The 20,974-nt window shown below is 47.2% G+C and overlaps 1 protein-coding gene across 2 annotated transcripts in view; it reads right to left on the reverse strand.

The window, feature by feature from the left end:
* The window catches only part of MNAT1 (MNAT1 component of CDK activating kinase), a 154,227-nt gene that overhangs the window by 84,038 nt on the left and 49,215 nt on the right, over window positions 1-20,974 (reverse strand). For both annotated transcript variants that reach the window (XM_044436430.1, XM_044436429.1), the window contains exon 6: window positions 12,194-12,319. In XM_044436430.1, the coding sequence (XP_044292365.1) occupies window positions 12,194-12,319 (126 nt within the window). The remainder of the gene's footprint in view (window positions 1-12,193; window positions 12,320-20,974) is intronic.

Below are 20,974 nucleotides of genomic sequence, written 5' to 3' on the forward strand. Positions count from 1 at the left end.
CAAATGCCTTTATAGGCACAATGAAAAGCTATACTGAGATAATCTATAAAAGGTGCTTATTGTATATGAATGGTAGAAATTCCCTCATAAAGCTTTTAAGAAGTCCACATTTCTTCAAAGTATTGGGATTTCTTCCTTCCCATTGGGGCTCTCTTAACCACTTCACCACATGCCTAGAATCAAGGGCTCTTGCGAACCATTGCTCAAGTCTGAAACCCAGCACACCCCAGCACTGCCTAAGCTCTGCGCTTGTGTCACCATGGGCCATCTCATTTCCCACTTAACACCAATTCTGGCCTGCTTGCACTGGCTGCATTTGTGCTGGTTTTGACCCATAAAGTCCTACATGGCTTAAGGTCACCATACCTGACAGAATACCTCTCCTGTCCTCTGTCTACCTGGGCACTTTGACCAAGTTCTAGGCCCTTTCTCTGACTGCCTCCTCCAAGGGAGGCTCGGATGGTGGCTACCAGGAGAAGGGCCTTCTCAGCGATGGAGCGAGCTCCCCACTGAGGCCAAGTGCCAACTTTACTATTTTTTCAGTGCCAGCTAAGGACCGCCTTCTACTGCAGGGCAATTAATTAGTTACTGGGCTACTGGTTGTTAGACAGGGTTTAACAGGGTCTTTTAACATATAATGTGGCACTTGGTTTTAAATTTTGTATTGCTAACTTTTTGTGATGGTTTAATACTTTCTATGCTGCTGTGAACTTCCTGGAGAGCTTTGGCTGACGGGCAGTATAGAAACTAAACAAACTAACTAACATTTGGCCTGCAGTTTAGAAATCAAAAGTCAGCAATCCTGCACCCATCTCTTACAGCAAATCTGTTATCCTAAGATGAGTTAGAAGCTGAGAAGGGGAATGGACAAGTGACTGGGAGATGGCATGGCCACAGTGACCAGTTTTGATGGTTCAATGTCACCTCCAGAATCAGCGATGCTCGGCCTACGGACGCTGGCTGCTGGGGAAGCGGGCAGGACGGCACTGCAGTGCTCGGATCCTGCCTGGGGGTTTTCCACGGGGAGCTGACAACCCACTGTGCTCACAGGTTGCTGCAGCGAACCCCCTTTGTTCTGAACTGGCATGGAATTGTTTATGCTCGTATCCCAAGCAGCTGAATTCCGAATCGAGAGAAGTTCGGAGAACTCTTCCAAGAGAGCCCCACCGATAGCGTCTTGCACACAAGCCACTTCACGTATTAAATGTTTAGTGCAGACCGGGGGTCATTCCATGAAGTTGACTGGTGATAGATTCAAGACAAATAAAGGAATGACTTCTTCACACCGTACATTGTTAAACTATGGAATTCACTTCTACAAGATGTAGCAATTGGCGCCATCATACATGGCTTTAAAGGGGACTGGACAAATTCCTGGAGGAGAAGGTGATCAGTGGCTACTAGTCCCATGGCTCTACACCACCTCCAGCATCCAAGGTCATGTGTTGCTGAGGAACATGGGCGGGAGGGGGCTGCTGCAGTCGCGTCCATGTGCCAGTTTTCCATAGCAACTGGTTGGCCACTGGGTGAATGCTATGCTGGGCTAGAGAGTCCTCCGGTCTGAACCAGGAAGCTGCTGCTTCTTCTGGGAACCAAGGGCCCCTACTACCCACGGACCTTTTTCTTGCATTTTATTTAATTATTTCATTTTTACACTGCCCAGTATCCGAGGCTCTTAAAAACACACACAAGCATCAACTTAAAGGGATAGAGCCATAATAGCAACTGTAGTTGCTATGATTCAGCACAGAAGCCCTCTTTATCTGTAGAAGATGCATGAGGATAAAAACACTCTCATGATCATGAATGGTGGCGTAAGATGTGACATTCACAGCGGAGAAAAGCAAGGGCCTTCCAGAGCAATACACACGCCTTGGATGAATCCAGATCTCCCCTCCTCAGTCACCACTCAAGGATGAGAGCCAAGAATTGCAAATCCCTCATAAAAGCAACATCGCGGTGACGGTTCTTATTCCCCACAACCCCACACACAGAGACATGCATGGCCAAGGCCAATCACATGAAACACATGGGCCAGCAGAGGGAACAAGACAAACTGTCTGTTTGGGTGCCAAGTCCTGGATTCGGGCTTATGGAAGGGATGCTGTGGCACTTCCTCGGTGGCATGCACAGAAACAATCAGACAGAGGACGGGCAGAGCAATCCACATCTCTTTCAGCAGCCCACCCAACTGGCCATGCAGGAGTTCATGTTGCCTACAGGAGTTCTTTAATGCAAGGCTGATATAAAGAGACCACTGGAAAAAGGCTCTTTCTCCTCTGACCTTTTAGCAATGGTTCCAGGCATTCTGGAATTTAATTTGGACTTTTCTACCCAAAGAGAGACATTTCAGTCCATCTCGCCATTCTGCTGCCAGAGGAAAACAAACATCTGTCTGAGGCTTGAGGTGGGATTTGAACTAAACGCCTGCCATTGCCAATTAAGAAATTTTCATCCAAATCTCTTTTCCATCTTATTTCATTTTGAAAATTAAAAGTTTACTGTGAACAAGCTAGACCAGTAAAATTTACCACTCAGAATGTATCTTTCCATTACATTTATGTGGTACAAGAATGCATGCATGTGTGTTTAAGTTATTTGTGATTTATGCAGCACATGGTCAAAACATGGTAACAGAAGAAGGAACGCATTAGACCTCATCTTTTAAAAACCAGACAGCAGAAATGAAAAGTTATATTGAGATAATCTATAAAATGTGCTTACATTGTATGAGTGATGTGCTGTTCCTTCATAAAGCATGTAGGAAGTCAGCATTTCTCCAAAGTGCGAAGTATTTCCATGTGCTTAAAGCGTGATCTTTCCAAAGCAAACAACAGTGGAAAGAGAGAAGAAAGAGAGCATAGCCTCAGCCAGCTGTATCTTGGCGTGTTCTACCAGACACCTTCCATCTTTCAAGACCAATCACTTTGCAGTGCTTAGGCTAAAATGCAGGAAAAGGAAGCAAGCTGCCCCGAACAAGGGAATCCCAAGGTTGTAAATTCATATGAACAACACTTGGGCTCTGCCACTGAGGTCTAAAAGGGTTTGCAAGGTGGCCAACAAACCTATAAATGCACCGTAGAGAAGTAACCAAATAAACACAAAAGCATGTAAGAGAAATGTGGCAGGAAACCATCAATGGAAACACCAAACCAAGAAAATGCCAAACTCGAAGACTGGGTTCAGACACCACAACAACCTATGATGGATTATCTCCCCACTTTGTGTCAGGCTGGCTCGTCATGATGCCAGAACCCAACGTGGCCTTGCAGTAGCCGCAGTGTGGCTTAGCAAGCGATTAACCAGGTCACCATGGTTTGCTTCCTATGTAGCTTTTTGTGATACGCAAACCGTGCGCAGACTATCAAAACCTCTCTGCAAATAGCACTTAGGCCCCTGGCCCCTGAAGATCAGCAAAGAGAGGGGGCTGAGCAAGCCTCTCCCAAGGAGGAGTCCAGAACTTTGGTGCCCCCACTGTAAAGGCCCTGTTCTGGATTGCACAGGGACCTGGTGCAGGGCTTCCAAGGGAGATCTGAAAGTGCAGACAGTACAATAAGCATTATTAACATACTCTCATCGACCCGGGGTCCTCAACGTGGGGGGCATGTCAACACCATCCAAGGCTGAATATTTATCTGCAGCTATATAATCGCCGTCGTTATTTGTTTTTCGGCGCCAGGTGAAGACCTTTTTATTTAAACGTCATTTTAATTGTTAACAATATTTACTTATTTATCTGGCCAGGGCGACTTCTTTTCTTTTCTTTTCTTTTATAACTTTTCTAACTTCTTTTATATCGTTTATATTTTATTTATTTTATATTATTAATTTTAATTTTATATTGTTATTTTTGTATTGTGCTGTGTTGTGTTGTGTTGTGTTGTGTTGTAAGCCGCCCCGAGGCTTTGGCAAGGGGCGGCATAGAAATATTCTAATAATAATAATAATAATAATAATAATAATAATAATAATAATAATCTAAAGAGGAGATCAACCTCTGGGAGCTAACAGCAATAGAAAATGGGGCAGAAATTTATTAGAGAGAAAGAAGTATCTGTAACAAGAGATGAATGAGGTCAAACACTTGACTTCAAACCTAAGTACTGTTATCTAAGATAGGATTCGACCATCCATTTAGCTAGGAGACTCCACCTCAGCTCTCCATCCCAAAAGAGGTGAATAGCAAAATTCAGCAAAAGGCAGCAGGTGTTCATTGTTCAGAGTGGTGTTAAGCTCAGTTTTTAGAAGGTGACGTGTTCTGGGGGCAGGGGAGTCTAAAGCCAAGCTAATTGTGCCAAAGACTCGAATGTTTTGATGGATCAGCAGTTGAGTAGTAAACCCCAAACTAATTAAAAGATTTTATAAGTTAGTTGGCAGGTTAGCATACATTTTTTTAGAAAAAGCAATCTGACAGGCTGCTTTTCAACATGCTCTGTCTGGTTTATATTCCAAATAACAAAAGAGAAAAGAAAAAATATAAATACTAGAGAGTCAAAACTGCTCAAAAGCAGCTCAGAGTATGCCTATCTGAACTTTGTCTTCATGCAGGAAAGTCAACATATGCCTGATGCTTCTGAAGAGCCTTTCTTTTACCAATTAAAAAAACCCTCCAGTTTTGTGTCTGGATGAAGAAACTCCAGGATAAGGCAGAACTCCAAAAACTTAAGGGGATTTCTGGGAGACTGGAGGAAGAAGACTTTATTTTCAGCATCAGTGCAGTGCTGACCGCACCCCACGACCAGTGAAAAATGCGAAGAACCTTGGACGACCAAGGCTGGACCCAAGTCCAGTGTCTAGGGCAGGCATGACCGGGCTCCCAGCAAGGGTGCACACGGGATGGGAACGCAGCGACAAGGGCTCCCCAGAGTAGCTCCTCCTGTTCATCCATGTAATCTGCTTCTTCACGGGTCTCTCGCTCTGGCCTAGACAACTGCAGCGAGGTGGAGCATCAGCAGCGGGTGTCACTGCCTACTTCCTCGCTGGTTCTGGGCTCGTCCCCTAAGCAAGGAGCCGTGATGAAGAGGAGGAGGAGGAGCAAGAGCAGCTGGTGCCCATGGTGGTGGGAAGAAAGTCTCACTGGGGGAGGGGGCCGTTGTGGGCATCTTGTCCAAGGGCCCTCCAAAACCTGGAGCAGGCACCGGCTGAATCAAACCAGTCACACCTCCATTCCAGCACCTCGCTTTGGATAAGCAGATCCTCCTGGGAGGACTCAAATGAGGACTACAGCTCTACCACAGTCTCTCTTCAGCAGTGGGGACTCAGAGGCCCACTGCCGGCCACTGTGGGGCATGGAGATCACACAGAGCCATCATGGCTGAGAGCTACCATTATACCGCTCATCCCTGCATAAGCTGTCCACAGATTGACTGGCTGACTGATTGATTTCAAGACACTTGAAGAAAAGAGGATGCCAGTCCCAGAGAGGAGACAACTGGAAACCACAGCGATCTAAGAGCAGCTGTCCATGGAATGGTGCTGCCCCAGGTGGCCAACTCGTCTGCCAGAATGGCGGAGCTGGCCCTGACCACTCTTCCGACACCTGCATCGAAAGAGCATCTGCCTGCTCTTCTGAAAGCATCGCTGGGATGAGAGGTTCACAAAACATAATGGACTGTTGCCAGGCTTTGGGAAATGAAGATTCAAGGAAGTTGGAATGTCACATGGGTTTCATTCTTAAACATACCCAATCAGTAAAAATGTGTTTTCTGTTTTCCAAGGAAAGGTTCCACTGCTACCTGTTAAGCTCATGGGAGTGGGAATAACGGAGAAGGAGCAGGGGATGATGGGGGTGGCAAAAAGCAACCTGGAGAACTGGGGTGGGGGGAGAAGGGAAAAGGGGACAGTACAGGGACCAGGAGAGAGACACCGAGTGCAGAGTAAATTAAAACGGGATGTCAGAGAGGGAGGGAGAGCACAGACAGAAAATGGGGTGCCAGAGAGAGAGTGCAGAGAGAAAACTTGGAGCACCAAAGAAAATTGACACAAACCAAGAGAAAGGGAAGGTGCACATACAGGGATAAATGTTAGCCAAGTCACGTGATCAGGCACAGAGCATCCGGCACTCCGCTGCTTTGAGAATCAGACTCTGGTTCACTGCGTGCCAATATAAACATAAGAGGAAAGGCCGAAAGTGGTGCTCACACAGCCAGGTCTATTAATTCACCACAAAGAAGCACCTTTTTGAGCAGCATCTCACCTGGCCAAAGCTGCTGTGGAGTTTTCTGTCTGTGCCAGATGTGGACCATGAAGTTATGGGAAGGACAGGCAAGGAATGTTCAGAAGTCAAATTTCCTGTTCCTGATCAGAGCCCTTTGCCAGAAGGTGAGCACCCAGGACACTCCTTCTCATGCAAACAAGACCTGGATGAACCTATCGGTAAGGCGAAGTTCATCGGCTGTTTCGCCTGCCAGTTTTCTGCCACATCATTACAGAATCATGAGTTGAACTGCTGAAGCTTCTACAAGATAGACACACTAGATAACACAGCTCCAATTGGCACTGGGGCGTTTAAGTAATTATTGTCATAGGAAACTGCTTTGTGAAAACAAGCAAGGCGAATCTTTAAGGACTACTATCGAGAGAAGGACTCTATTCCAGCACAGGAATAACCAGTAATATCGCTCTCTCAATCTCTCTCTCTCTGAATTAGGAAAGTATGGTACACTCGAAAAATGTGGAATGAAAACGAGAAAACGACTACTTGTGAAAGAGTCAGAAGGCAGCTAGACAGAAGCAGATGCTTTGCTGACTAGCAAACAACTAGAAGACTGGTTCAGCAGACTGGCTAAGAGCCAGAGTAGATGTCACAGCTAAAGGGCATCTGCCTCCAAAAATGGAAGCCACGCATCCCACTGTGACATCTAGTAAAATTTAGTGCATGTTGTGACAGGCTGGCATTCTCTGCCCCACGGATGGAGAATACTCAAACGTCCCAGAATCATGCGAGTTCTTCAGCACCCTACAGAGCACACTAGAAACGCCTTAGGCAAGTGAGTCATTAATCTAGGCACAGGCTATCCTCTGGGGTCAGTGGCTACCATCTCCCCCACCACGGTGGCCAACGGTAAGCTGTTCTGACAGCTGCAGTCCAAAACATCTGGAAGGTGCCTACCCCTGCACTAATTTTTCGGCCTCAATCAGGCCATTCCCTGACAAGAGTAACTAGACTGCTCAGTCAGCAGATTCGATACTCATGAGAGCCAGCAAGGTGTGATGGCGAGAGTGCCGGACCTGGGAGATCCAGGTTCTAGTCCCACTCAGCCATGAAACTTACCGGGTGACTTTCGGCTAGTCATTCATTCTCAGCCTAGTCCACATTACAGGGTTGTTGTGAGGATAAACGAAGTAGAGAAGGACTATGGGAAAGTGCCCCTGGGTTGCTCACAAGAGGAAAAAAGGTGGGATATATAAATGCAATGCAATGCAATGATAATAGGAACTATGTCACTTTCACCATTTATATCCCAGTGTCTTTCCTAAGGAGCTCAAAATGGCACGTGCAGTTGTCCTCTGCCTTTTATCCTCAGAACGACCCAGTGAGGTAGGCCAACCTGAGAATTCGTGTCTCAGTGAGCTCTCCCCGGTCACGCGCCAAGACAGGCTAACCGTTATGCTGCTCTTCCTGCTCACCCAGGCTCAGCTCTTGGGGGCGCACTGAGCGTCCCCATGCGACCAAGGCCACCGCACGCCTCCTTCCTGAACTTGTTTCCTCCAGCCTCCGTTCCAGCGTGGTGCTGCCATCACTGCATTTTCAAAGCGACCTTAGACACTCTGGGCATGATCCAAAGCGGCCACAAGCACCTCAGCAAAGAAAAGCAGGACATCAGCTCTCGAACAGCATGACCCTGAGAGACCTAAACACCAAGGCCACCTTTCGGCAAAGTCTCTGGCCAGCCAAGTCATGCCACATAGCAAAGTGGCAGCGGAAGAGTTTTCGGTCAGTGGCTTCAGACACGATGCATGAAGCTGCAATTAAAAATAAGCGGGCTCACGCTTGATCAGAGCAAGGGCCCATCTGGCCCTGTGTTTTGTTCAGGTAGGGGCAGCCATCTGTCTTGGGGAAGCCCTGAAGCAGGACATTGATGCCACTGCTCCGGCCCTCACATGCGCCCCGGCAAACGGCACACGAGAGCGCCCTGCCTCTGGCACCAGAGGACGCAGGTGGCCATCAGGACTGGCAGCCGGGCACAGCCTCTCCTCCGTGACCTTGTCCAATTCCCTTTCAAAATGGTAGCCACGGATGCTCTTGCGGGGCAGCCCCTTCCACAGGTGAACTGCATTCTGAAAGGCAGGAATATGCCTGGGGTAAGTGAGCACAGCCTTAAAACTCAGCCTTCCCCAGCCTGATGCCCTTTGGGTATGCCAAGATTGCAGCTCTCACAATTCTGGGCATCTGGGGAGCTGCAAACGAGAACTCTGGGAGGAACCCAAGTTGGGAACGGTTGCTGCGGCTCATTCCACACGAGGCACCCGCTGTTCCTGGTGGCATCATGGCCGCAACTGCCGCAGTTCCTTGGGGGTTCTGCCCCCGTGTGCACACCTGTGCCATGCTAACACAAAAGGACACAACGTGCCAGCAGGTGATGGCACCACCCGTGTCAACAATGCCATTTTCCTCTACATGTGCTGCTGCATTAACACAATTTGAAATGTGCTGGAGCGCAGCGTCAGGCGAAGGCACCGCGGGCAGAAAACACCGACCCCAGGGACTGCAGAGAAGCTACCAGGGCTGAGCAGGGGTCGGGGGGCGGGAGGAAAAGCCAACGGCACACGGCCGGCAGACTGGTTGGAGCTGCAGAGCAGGTCAAATGTGGCTTGCAGGGCTTCCGTTAGGGACAAGCATGTAGAAAGGCAGGTTTTCCTCTCTGAGCCATCGCAACCCTAAGGACAAAAGTTCTCAGTGTACGAAAAAAGTGTAGCTTAATAACTTGAGTCACAACATTTCAATAGCAGAAATAATGCATTTGCATAAGATTCCAGGAGAAACTTTGAACATGCACAGGAACAATCTTCCTGATTATTACTGCAGGTGTTCCAGGGCTGAGCTTGGAAGGGACGACAGGTTCTGGGCTGGCTCAGAATTAGCCCTGTTCACATCCTTCCTTGGTACCAACAAGAAGAGAGGAGGAGCTGGGGTAGGATGCAGGTGAGGAAATGCACACAGTTTGCCCCTATACACAGTTTCACCTGGATATCTGCGCTTTTGTGCGTGTGCGTTATGCTGCATTCCCTCAATTGTTCCTTTGATCCTCCCTCTCAGAACCCCATTTTCCCCAGCTTTTTGTCATTTTTAGACAAGAATAAATACTTCTAAGCCATGGGTCCTAAAACTAAGGCCTGCGGTCCGGATCTGGCCCACCATGCCCTTTTAACTGGCCCACCCCACAGGTTTTGCACTCGCCAGGTGCATGTGCGTCGCGAAGAGGTCGTTTTGGACTAGCTCGGAGAAAACAAACTCCTCATGAGCAAGCCGGTGCCTCGCCCCGCACGCCCCCTCCCATCCCTTCCTCGCCTCGTGAGTGCATGCATATGCCTGCCCTGCCCCCTCACTGGCCCATGCCCCCCCCCCACCGGCACCTGCGAAATGGCCCCCTTTAGAAAAAGTTTGAGGACCCCTGTTCTAAGCAGTTCCCCCGTTTTCAAAAATGAGTTCTTTTTGCTGCATTGGCCTATTAGGCAGAAGAAACTTCTCTTCTGCCAAACATTTTCAATGCACCCTTTTCCAGAGAGCACACTCCGTTTTCTTGACCAAAGGAGCACAGCCACATGGTGCTGCTGCAGCGACACAACCACCCTGTCCTCACAAAGGTTTTGATGAGCAGCACAAACAAGCTGCAACCACCGAGAAAGTGCACAGAATAGGCAAAACAGGTGGCGGGCGGGGAGTTCGGGCTCAGCTGCAGCCATGATGTCCAACGGCATTAGCCACACCAGCAGCCACATCAGACTACCAGGTGTTGCAAAAGCAGTGCTGACCAGTCAGACCAGCTTTACGAGCAGGTATACTGACTACATTCCGAAATAACACCAATTAGGGTTTAGTGTTTTATGGATGAGCTGCAGGCTTATATTCAACCACCTTCCTCTGTTCCAAGGATCCGCTCCATCAGGGCAGCCACAAGGAGCGTTGGCTTCCATTTTCAACCAGCCGCAGTTTGTTGCTTGGTCCAAAACTTGGAAAAACTACAGTCCATTAGTAAAGTAAGCCAATTTCAAACCTTGCTCCTTTGATCCCAGTGACTTGCCTAAAACCAAGGGTGAAGAATTTCTTTCACTGTAACGGATGAATCCCATTGAGAGAATTTCTTGGGGGCCAATTCCAGTGCTGGACAAGACAAAGCCAAAAGAAGTAGGGCCAAAAATACTTCCCTGCTGCCAAAATATTGTATCTTGATCTACTTGGAGTAGCTAAGCCCTAAGGAGAAACTTTTCAGCGTTTTAGAATGGGCATAAAACTGCACAAAAGCTGGGACTCCACCCTACCTTTGGTTAAAGGAAAGGGGTCACAGCCTTCTTGGGATCTCCAGAGTGCGGACTGGGACACCCAACTAGGCAGATTTGCCCCCTCCCCGCCCCAGTCCTGGGATCCCCCACTCTTGCATCACTCTGCCTTTGCACGGGCCTACAGTTAAGCTCAAAATCAGAGCAAAAGTTTCCAATTTCCTCTTTGTGGCCCTGCCAGAATGTCCTGCTAAGCCCTAACCCAAGCAATGTATTATTGATGATTTATTGAGAGTATTTCTATACAGCCTTTCTGAAAGCCAAAGGCGGTTCACCGAAGTATTAGAGACTACCAGCCACAATGAAATAAAAATACTTAAAACTGTGGAAACCATTACAGTCATATTTATAGTGGAGAGTGCTAACAGCTCAGAAAAGCTAACTTGCCTATAAGAACAGAGAAAATGCAAATTATTTGCTTAAACCAGAGATTCGGAACATTTCCAAGGAAGAAAAAACACACACACCATTTCCAGTCAAATCCTTGGAAAATCCCACTCTAAAGCCATTTTGCACAGCTGTTAGTAATCACACTGACATGATATAGCAGCAGAGCCGCAGGCAGCACTGCATGGTGGCAAATCACATGCAAACACCACTGCCTTCAACACTGCGCAGCCTCCTCCCACCTTCCTAGCCCCAGTCTGAATAGGCGGCCTCACAGAAATCGGAGTCACTCCAAATGGGCTCCACAGGATTCACAGGCACACAGGCAAATGCTCACTTGAGCCAAGCGGCTCTGCCCTCCAAGGGTTGCACGAACGACTCCCAAGACCCGGCAGTGATATCCCTTCAGAACCAGTACAGCCAATCTAATTCCTTTATACACATTCACATTACACAAGCACTACTGTGGTTCTATGGTAAATCCGGACTTTGGCATGTTACCATCATCGCCTTCAACTATATTTATAAGTAATTATAACATTAGTAGTAGGCAGATTAGAAATCTATTAAATAAACAGAAGAGCCCTGCTTTTTAATCTTCTTGTGAGAACCCAAAGGCAGTTTTCAGGGTCCTCCTGCACTCCATTTCCATCCTCACAACAACCCTGCTAGGAAGGTTTATGCTGAGAGTCAGTGTCTCACCCAAAGCTGCCCAGTGGGTTCCGTGGCCAAGTGGGGAGCAGAACGCAGATCTCCCAAGATAAGACTGAGTGGAGGAGGAGAATGATGTAAGCCACTTAGAGTTCTTTAAAAAAGAAAAAGGTGGGATATAAATCCAAAACAAGTCAGCAAGCCTCAGTCTGACATGCCAACCACTGTTGGTGTTATCAGGCAGCAGTCAGTGTAGACATTGAAGACTCAGATAAATGCCTGGAGACTAATGAAGAACACAAAAGTATTTTTCTGTCGTTCGTGCATGTATAGAAACACAGATCCCAGGCAGGTTTGCAAGATCACTGGGGAAAAGGAGCCAGTTGCCTGACACACTGTATTCATGGCATGCAGGTTGCCACGTCATCTGAACCCAGCAAAGTACGTGGCAGGAGCTGGCTAACAAACTACCCCAGAACCCGTGCAGCCCAGGCACCATGTGGGCAACGAGGCAGACCACAGGGCACATGACTGGCTCATGCAGGGTGGGGAAAAGCCACTGTAGCTTTTTTCCCCAGTGAACATGCAAACCTGGCCCACTCTCCCCCCTCCCCCCCCCACACACACACACACAAAGCACCTGTTTGGGCCTTACCATTCTGATGCCCGTTGAAAATGCAACCGGCTTGACCGGTTGGGGAATCTCCAGTTGCAATTCCAGTTGTGAAGACCGGTCTTTGTGTTGGGCTAACAGCAAAGAAGCAGGCAGATGAGAACTTTCCTGAAAATGGAATGAAAAGGAATGAACAAAAAAAAAAAAAGAAGCTCAGAGTAAAATATTTAAATGGCATAAATAATCCACCACTTGAGTATTCCTAGAACAATGAAATGTATCTCAAAAGGCCATTTTCAGAAGAACAGGGCACAGCTCGATGCTCCCGGTTTACCAGAAAACGATCACTTTCGGTAATAGAAAAAAGCTGCATTAGCCTCATAAATCAGAGGAACTTGCCAACAGCCGTTTTTATAGATTCCACATTAAAAGACAACATAACAAGCCCCTTACTCCACAAGGGCAAACACAGCCATATGTATTAAAAATGCTTTTTAAGTAATAATAATTAGAACTTAATCACAAAAACAAGCACTACAGAAAGGCATCTAACATGGATCAGATGTTTATCTAAGACACATGCTTTCGCCGGGTGAACTCCATCCAGTTTCAAATTGGTTCTCCATTAGATTTCACCTGAGGGCACTTGGAGGTGATCCCCACTCTGCCTTGCACAATGGCTCTATTGTGCACACAACCAACAGCACATTTAGTTGTTCCTGGAGTAATTTCTTTGCAAGGACGCCAGTCAACCCCCCCCCCTCCTTTTTTTAATGTGCTTGCACATATATGCAGTAATAAAGTGGCTTAAAATGAGTTAAAATCTTATGACCGGGGAGCAACAGCGGAAGGATTGTTAACACATGCAGGCATACAGCATGCCCACGATCTTAATATTTAATTAGCAGCTAAAAGGGATACCCCAGAATCGAAACATGTTTCCTGGGTTGCCGCCGAAAGGGCAAGTTGGTATCTGGATCCTTCTTCCTCACATCACAATACTCGGTTAAGGAAATGCACAATCTGATAGCACTGTACTGTTTATTTCCCTGCCCCATATCGCTGGCTGCTGGGAAGCAGCAAGATGCGTGCGGTATATTTTCCACATTTCTTAATGCCGGAGACAATAACAATGAAGGCCAACGCAGGAATGCCATTTTCAGCAGCAACTGCTTGGCAGGAACGATTTAATATGGTTCTAACTGAAATACTTGGATTATCAAGGCACTCCCTAAGGTTAGAGAACCTGTTTGAAAGATACAGACTTTTCTTTCTCTCTTTATGTTCCTTCCTAGAAGGCAATTCAGCTCAGGAAAAAGGGCTCCAGTAGTACAACCAGGAACTTTTTTCTAAGTTTAACTGGCATCAGGAAGGGGGCAATTTTATTGGAAGGAGGGCAGTCCCTAAAGCATGGAGGGCTAGCCTTTCTCTCCCCACTGACAACCACCCAGAAAATCAGAGGCACACACAGTAATGAGGCTAAGAAAAGGGAATGGAAGCTTTTTTCCTAAACTCAATTACAGCTTGAGGGGATTTCTGAGGGGCCACAGTGCATGAGGATGGAAGGATTAACCCTCTGTCCCAGCTGCCACCCACTCCCAAAATTCTCTCTAATTCTAATTTTGGGAGAGGGTTTCTTGGTCAGCCTGATGACTACAAAGGGGGCAAGGCTGGGTATGGTCTGCCTTGTGCCAACCTGATCATCTTTCCAACACCAAGTCAAGACCTTCCTCTACTCCCAGGTAAAGAAATAGGCAGTGTTTTTAAAGGTCTCTGGCATTTTATCATTGACTGTGCAAAGCTGTGTCATATTTTTGCGTGCATGTGGTTTTATCTGATACTATTATTTTTCTAACAAACTATTGGTTTCGAGATCAAATCAAGCCAGAGCTTCCCCAATGACAAAACTGAGGCTGTTATGCTTTGGGCACAACATGAGAAAGCAAAACTTCCTGGAGAAGACCATGATGCTAGGGAAAGCTGAAGGTAGGAGAAGAAAAGGAAGGCCAAATATGAGATGGAAGGGCTCCATCCAGGAAGCCACAGCCTTGCGTTTAGAAGAGCTGAGTAGGGTTGTCAAGGACAGAAGATTCTGGAGGGCCTGCATTCACAGGGTTCCCCTAAGTCAGAGATGTCTTGACAGCACATAAATTCTGTTGCATTTTTAGTGCTGATTTTTGCAAACTTCCCAGCAAGTTTTGCCTGTTAGGCAGCACAGAAATGAAACAAAGGAAGGAAAGATGGCAGAGAGGTGGGCAAGTCATTGATCAGCACTGAAAACCACATTCAGCCCGGAGGCAAATGGTTCCGTACCCCACTGTCGGGTTAGGAGGGTGATCATATCATGCCTCCAATGCTTTTTCTCATGCTTTTTATCTATCAACAGGGAGGGACAGAAGCTACATTTTAGCCCACCTAGGAAATACTGTCTGATTAAATTTACAACATGCTGACTGTATTACTTCTTGAAGACTTTTGCAAAACTACACTGGAAAACACAATTGTGGCAATCGAACTCTATTACTAGAAAGCAGACCATGCCAAGCATCCTCCACTTTTACTGTTGGTGCCATCATTTCTTTCTGACGATAGATGCTTTTGTGCCATTCTTTTTCTGGTGACATGGCCAAAATTCAGATTGCTTAACTGAGCAAGGCCAAGCGCAAGACAAGCCCTACAGCACAATCATTCTTCTCTGGCTCATATTAAAATTCCAGCCAGCATTGCACTAAAGGAAAGCCTTGTCTTAAAGAGAAGACAACTTCCTCTTTAACAGCCAATCCGCCTGTTAAGCTCACCTTCGAGGAACCTACTCCAGGTTATCTCATTCCAAGAAAGAATAACTTTTATGGGCAATATATGGCCTTGTAAGTGATGGCCCTGGTATTGTGGAACTCAGTCCTTCTCCAGGAATTCTGCTTACACCCATCCCTTACTTTTTAAGCAAGCTTAGGGCTCATCTGTGTAGCAGGACAGGAAAATCAGGAGGCTTTGATGGTGCCGAATAAAATATTCTGGCTGACTACTCCACTAGTTTCTGATTTTGGGATTAGAAGGACGGGGGTTAATAAGCCCTATTCAAACTAGTATTACTCAGCATGCAAGCAAAACTGGGGTCACAAAGAGTCGTTCCACCTCACCTCTTTAGAGTGGGAGAGCAATTCACACTTTACTGTTTCAAAATGATAGCTTGCCCTTTAAAATAACTTGGAAGTCCCCAATGACTCATACAGAGATCTTAGAAACCTTCACCCCTACATTCTTTAAGAAATAAAATATTGATTTTTTTAAGAGCAAACTGAGACATTAAAAAGGGGAAGAAATAGTCCCTTTAGAGAGAAAAGCAACACAAACAAGAACCCTCTTTCTCCTTCCCTTCACAATACCTTTCAGTCATTAACAAGATATTATTTAGATATGTTTAGTAGCGATCTGTGCCCAAAAGTCGTTAAATTACCTATTTTGGTCATGTTATAAAGATTATTTATAACTGCTCTTTTTTGCAAGCCATCTGGCAAAATGGATTTCCAGTAAAACCAACTGCTGTGTAAGAAAACAACGTTTGCCCCATCTAAATTAAAAGGGCATTTAAAGCAGAGTTAGAAACACTTTGGTGACTCAGTATAATCCCCTCTCCTTTCCCCCCACAAGCCATTAAAAGAAATAAACTGTGAGCTGTGGAAGTGTTATGAACTGACCTTCAGAGCCTAAGCTGTGGTCTACCTTAAGGAGGGCCTCCCCCATATACTCTTCCCCAGCAGATCGAGAGCCACGGACGGACGTGCTCCAGGTTGCCCCATCTGTTGTGGGCAGGGGGCTCCCTGGCTAAGGAAGAGCCAGGTTGCTGAGGCAAGGTGATGCAGTGGTTAGAGCGTCAGACTACAATCAGGGAGAATTCACATCCTGACTCAGCTATGGGGCTCAATGGGCAAGCTTGGGACAGTTGCTAACTGTCAGCTTAGAGTATGCAACGCCCAAGCTCCAGAGGTTCAGTTCAGCCCCTTCTCTGAATCATCAAAACACCAGCAAACACCAGCAACATGGTTTGCCCACCAGCAGAACGGGCGCCATCCGTAAAATGGATTTCTCCTTCCCTGCACACCCTTTGAGGCACCTCCCACCAAACAAGATCCAAAGCCAGCGCGGGGGGCTCACAGGAAAGGAGGTGGGGCAGATGTTTCAAGGCAGGGCATTAGATGCCCTGCTGCCCAGTGCTGTGACACCTCTGGTGCAGAATATCCCTAATCTGGGCTGTTGTGTTGTCGCTGCTGTTGTTTTTCCACCGACGATTTATTACTTATTTCTTATTATCTGTTATGAGTGAGTTTTGCTGGTTGCATGAATGGTTATAACCCTTTATGACTTCCAAGATCTCCCTGGTTATCCAGGTGATTTGTCTTCTTTGCTGCATTTTTACTGTATTTTAAATTTATTTTAAATTCATTTCACACTCTTGTTTTTATGGTGTTTGTGTTGTATTTGATTGTTCTGCGGTATACATTGTTGTAAACCGCCCAGAGAGCTTCGGCTACAGGCTGGTATAAAAATGAAATAATAATAAAAATATAAGCTGCTTTGTGGACCATTTAGTTCTAATAGCAGCCTATACATTTGGACATGTATTAGCAAAATATCACATGTCACCTACCTCACAGCACTCCTGGGGGGAGAACGTGGGGCAATGGAAAGGCCTCCCTTTGGTCTGTTCTGCCACTTGGCTTCGTGGCATGAACCCTGCGCAGGCTTTAGTTTTATGAGAGAGGAAAATGTTTCTTTATCCCAAGGTAAGAAAATATTTTTGGATGAGGGCCACATGGCCTCAATGGAAACCTTTCACAGGCCAGAGCCCAGAAAAGCAAGGACACGGGATGTGGACAGAGCTACGTCCCCTTCCTCAATCACACACATTTGCAGAGGTTCTAAGCAGACCCCTCTGGCTTGCTTTCGCCAGCCCAAACAAAATTCTGCCCTGGCTAGGGAGAGAGAAAGACGGGTACTGCTTCACTAGCCCCGTGGAATAGCTCCTCTCCTGCTTCTCACCCAGTGGGGAGAGGTCCCAGGACAAGGTTCACACTGGCCCTCCCTGTGGTCCCCCCATCCCTTCTCTCAAGAACCTCAAGTGGCAGTGACAGGGGGCTGCTCACTCCAGAACCAGCTTTTCAAGGCGCTCCAGGATCCTGAGACGGCTTCCAGCAAGACAGGCTTCCCGCTGTTTGTCAATGGGATAGAAGGGGAAACATCCGGGAACCACCACAACACTTCAGGTGCCCAACGAAGCAGGCTTCCTTCTGTCTCCACCGTTTCTGGTGGGGAAAAGCTTCAGAGGGAGTCGGGATTCAGAAAGACCTCAGCAGGCCCTATGAGGGCAGTGCTCAAAATGCACAATCCTGGGGGAAAAGAGGGTGCTGGAAAATTTTGTGGGGGGACATCAAAATTTGCAAACATCCCTAGGGGGAAGAAACAAAAACCTGGTGTTATTCTGTGTCCGCCACATTTTTCAGTGGGGTGGAGGCAGTTCCAGGTCTTCCTATCTCTATGGGTTCTCCCACACATGCACGATCCACTTCCTTCACACCATGTATGATTTTGTGAGTCGCTATCATGTCCCACAGAGCACGTCTTTCCCCTAAAGGACAAAGCCCCAGCAGCTGCACGCTTTTACACAAGAAAGGGTCTCTGGCACCAAAGCACTTCTGTTGCTTTTTCCTGCACTTACTCCAACTTTATAATAGCCTTTTTGAGATGTTGTGGTCAGAATTGTACACTGAATTCCAAACATTTGTTTTTTCCTTCTGCTGCAAAATGGACTATTTACATCTATTTTTTTCCATCACATTTAAGACATGCCTTTCTTCTCAGGCATTCAGGGCGGCCAACAGAGCCTTTGTTCATGACATCCCTTAGGGAAAGCCAAGGAATAGCCATCAAGCAAGCTGGGAGCTGGAAGAGGGATTTCATCTCCCATCTCTAGCCACTATAACCCCCAGTCAACACCATAAATCATTTCTACTTGCTGCTAGGGAATCAGACTGCAAACCACATGAGACACTTGACTGCCCCTGAAAATGGCAACTGTGAATCCAGCTAAGAGCCAGGCCGGATGAGAACAAAGCTCTTTCTAGTCCAGCTTCCAGTCCATAGAGTGGCCAACCCGCTGCCTCCAGGAAACCCACAAGCAGCATTGCAAGGCAATGACACCATCCCAGTTGCCTTCCCCAGTGTATGCCGTCACGACTCATAACCACTGATCTCTTCTCTTCCATGAGTCTGATGAACCGCCTTTGAAACACGTCCATGTCATTGGCCATTGATACGGTGTGTGGTAGAAAATTCCACAAGGTATGGAATAGGAGGTGTGTCCAGAAAGTAATGAGAATGAGGTCCCTACGCTCGAGAAGGGCTCTGAGAAGGGAGAAGCCGGTCCACATCACTTGGGGTGCAAGGCCAGGTATACGTTGGAACACTAACTGGTTGCATTCCAGCCCTGTCAGAGTCAAGGCATTCTCTTTTATTTATTTATTTGGAGTTTTTATATGCCGTCCCAGTCGCATAAGTCTCAGGACGGCTTCCAACATGATAAATAAACAATAATACATACAAAATATAAAATCTGGATTTACCCTGGCTATAGAAATTAAAACCAATAAATAATATTAACAATTATTAAAATATTGTTTGAATAAAAAGGCCTTGGCCTGGCGCCGAAAAACAAATAAAGACAGCGCCAGGCGGACCTCTCTAGGGAGCGCGTTCCATAAGTTGGGCGCCACCGCAGAGAAAGCCCTCCTCCGGGTACTCACCCTCCTAATATCTTTCAAGGAGGGTTCCTGGAGAAGGGCCTCTGCTGCCGATCTCAAGGCGCGGGAGGGCAAATATGGAAGCAGGCATTCCTTCAGGTATCCAGGTCCCAAGCCGTTAAGGGCTTTGTAGGTGATAACCAGCACCTTGAATTGGGCCCGGACTTCGATGGGGAGCCAGTGAAGCTGGTAGAGGACTGGAGTTATATGAGTACAACGCCCAGTCCCCGTCAGCAACTGGCTGCTCTATTTTGCACCATCTGAAGTATCTGGACTGTCTTCAAGGGCAGCCCCACGTAGAATGCGTTACAGAAGTCCAGTTGGGAAGTAACCAATGCATGTGTCATTGTTGCCTCCAGGTAGGGACGCAGCTGATGGATCAACCGACACCCTTTTGTGACACTCTGTTCAAGTGCCTCGTATTAAGAAAAATGCAAGCGAGTTTGGAACAGCGATACACGATAAAATGTTGCGTGACATTGGGTAAAAGTGCATCAGAAACTTTGGAAATGGTGAGAAAAGCTCCACTATCATCTGCACAAGTGTACCGATGGCACAAGCTGAGATTGGCTCGACTTGGATCCTTCATCACAACAACGCACCGAGTCACAGTGCTTTGGCTGCCAGAGAGTTGACTAAGAAACACATCACGGGGCTTCCCCATCCACCCGATAGCCCCGACTTGGCTCCTTGGAACTGTTTCATCTTCCCAAAGATGAAGAATGGTTTGAAAGGACACCATTTCGGTAGTATGGATAATGTCCAAAGAACCACTACGCCGGCTCTGAACGCCATCCCACTTGAAGACTTCCAGAGTTGCTATGAAGAATAGAAAAATCACTAAGGGCATTGTGTATACTCACAAGGTGCATACCTTGAAGGAGACAATGTCCAGTTGTAATTTTGTTCAATAAAAGAATTTCTGAAATAGCATTCTCATTACTTTCTGGACACACCTCGTACACTGGCTGGGGATTTGAGGACTTGTAGTCCATGAGGACACGGGTGCTCAACACAGTGCCCACTGGGGCACCCAACAGTGCCTACAAAGCTCTCCATTCCCTGCCCCATTCCAAAAAAACCCCATCTAAAACAAGCTGTGAAAATTGTTAAGGCATCAGAGCCTCTTTCCTGTTCCAGGGCCTGCTGCAGCTCAGCCACTAGTGGGCAAGCAAGGAAGGGAAAGAGCTTCCTTGAGAATCCGCACCATCTCCTGTTCACACAGACGCTCCCCCTTGCTCCCCGCTCTCTGCACCCAGCCTCTGGCCCCCTTATCTGTCTCCACATGACCCGTTTTCCCCAGGACTTTTCTCCCATCCTATCCCCATTCTCCATCCTTCTCTCCCCTCCTAGTCCTGGCCTTTCACTCTCCGCACTCTTTTTGTCAGTCTGCTTCCTTCTCAGCACCCCTTTACAGCGTCTCCCCTTCCCTGCCTCCAGCATCGCTCTTCTCTGCCTTGCCAGTTCCCCCTCCCTCACGGCCCCTGGCCTCACTGTTTCCTCTCCTCCCACCACCACCTCTTTGGACTACTCAGGCTGACAGGCAGCTATTATACGACTGGCCACATCCTCCACGGCAGCCATTTTGAGGTGGTGCCAACGGGAGTTCCTCCAATCCACAAGCATGTCCAGAGGCCAGAAAGCTTGGAGTCCCCTGGCTTCAGGGAGCCCACAGCCTGATGTCCAGCCAAGAATGTGGGTCAGAGATGTGGTGGGAAATGAAGACCACCGCCATGCCGGCCACTGTGGGTCAGCATTCTTCAACTTCAAGAGAAGGAAAACATGAAGTTGCTGTTTCCATCAGCGACAGATCACTTTGAGTAACACCCAGTTTGATTCCAGTTTGCTTACTGCCATAAGATAGTACTGGGCAGGGTTTATTTCCACTGAGCCTTTTCAGACTTGGGCATTTGGTACCCCTTCATATTTGCTATTTAGTGTTTTTACTACAAGCTGCTTTGGGAATGGGCTACTACAAGAAAGGACCTTTCCAAATTTCATGGCTTAGGAAAGCCGAGGGAACTGG

Source organism: Varanus komodoensis, unplaced genomic scaffold (genome assembly GCF_004798865.1).
Source record: "Varanus komodoensis strain SLA01 unplaced genomic scaffold, ASM479886v1 scaffold3, whole genome shotgun sequence".
Classification (NCBI taxonomy): Eukaryota; Metazoa; Chordata; class Lepidosauria; order Squamata; family Varanidae; genus Varanus; species Varanus komodoensis.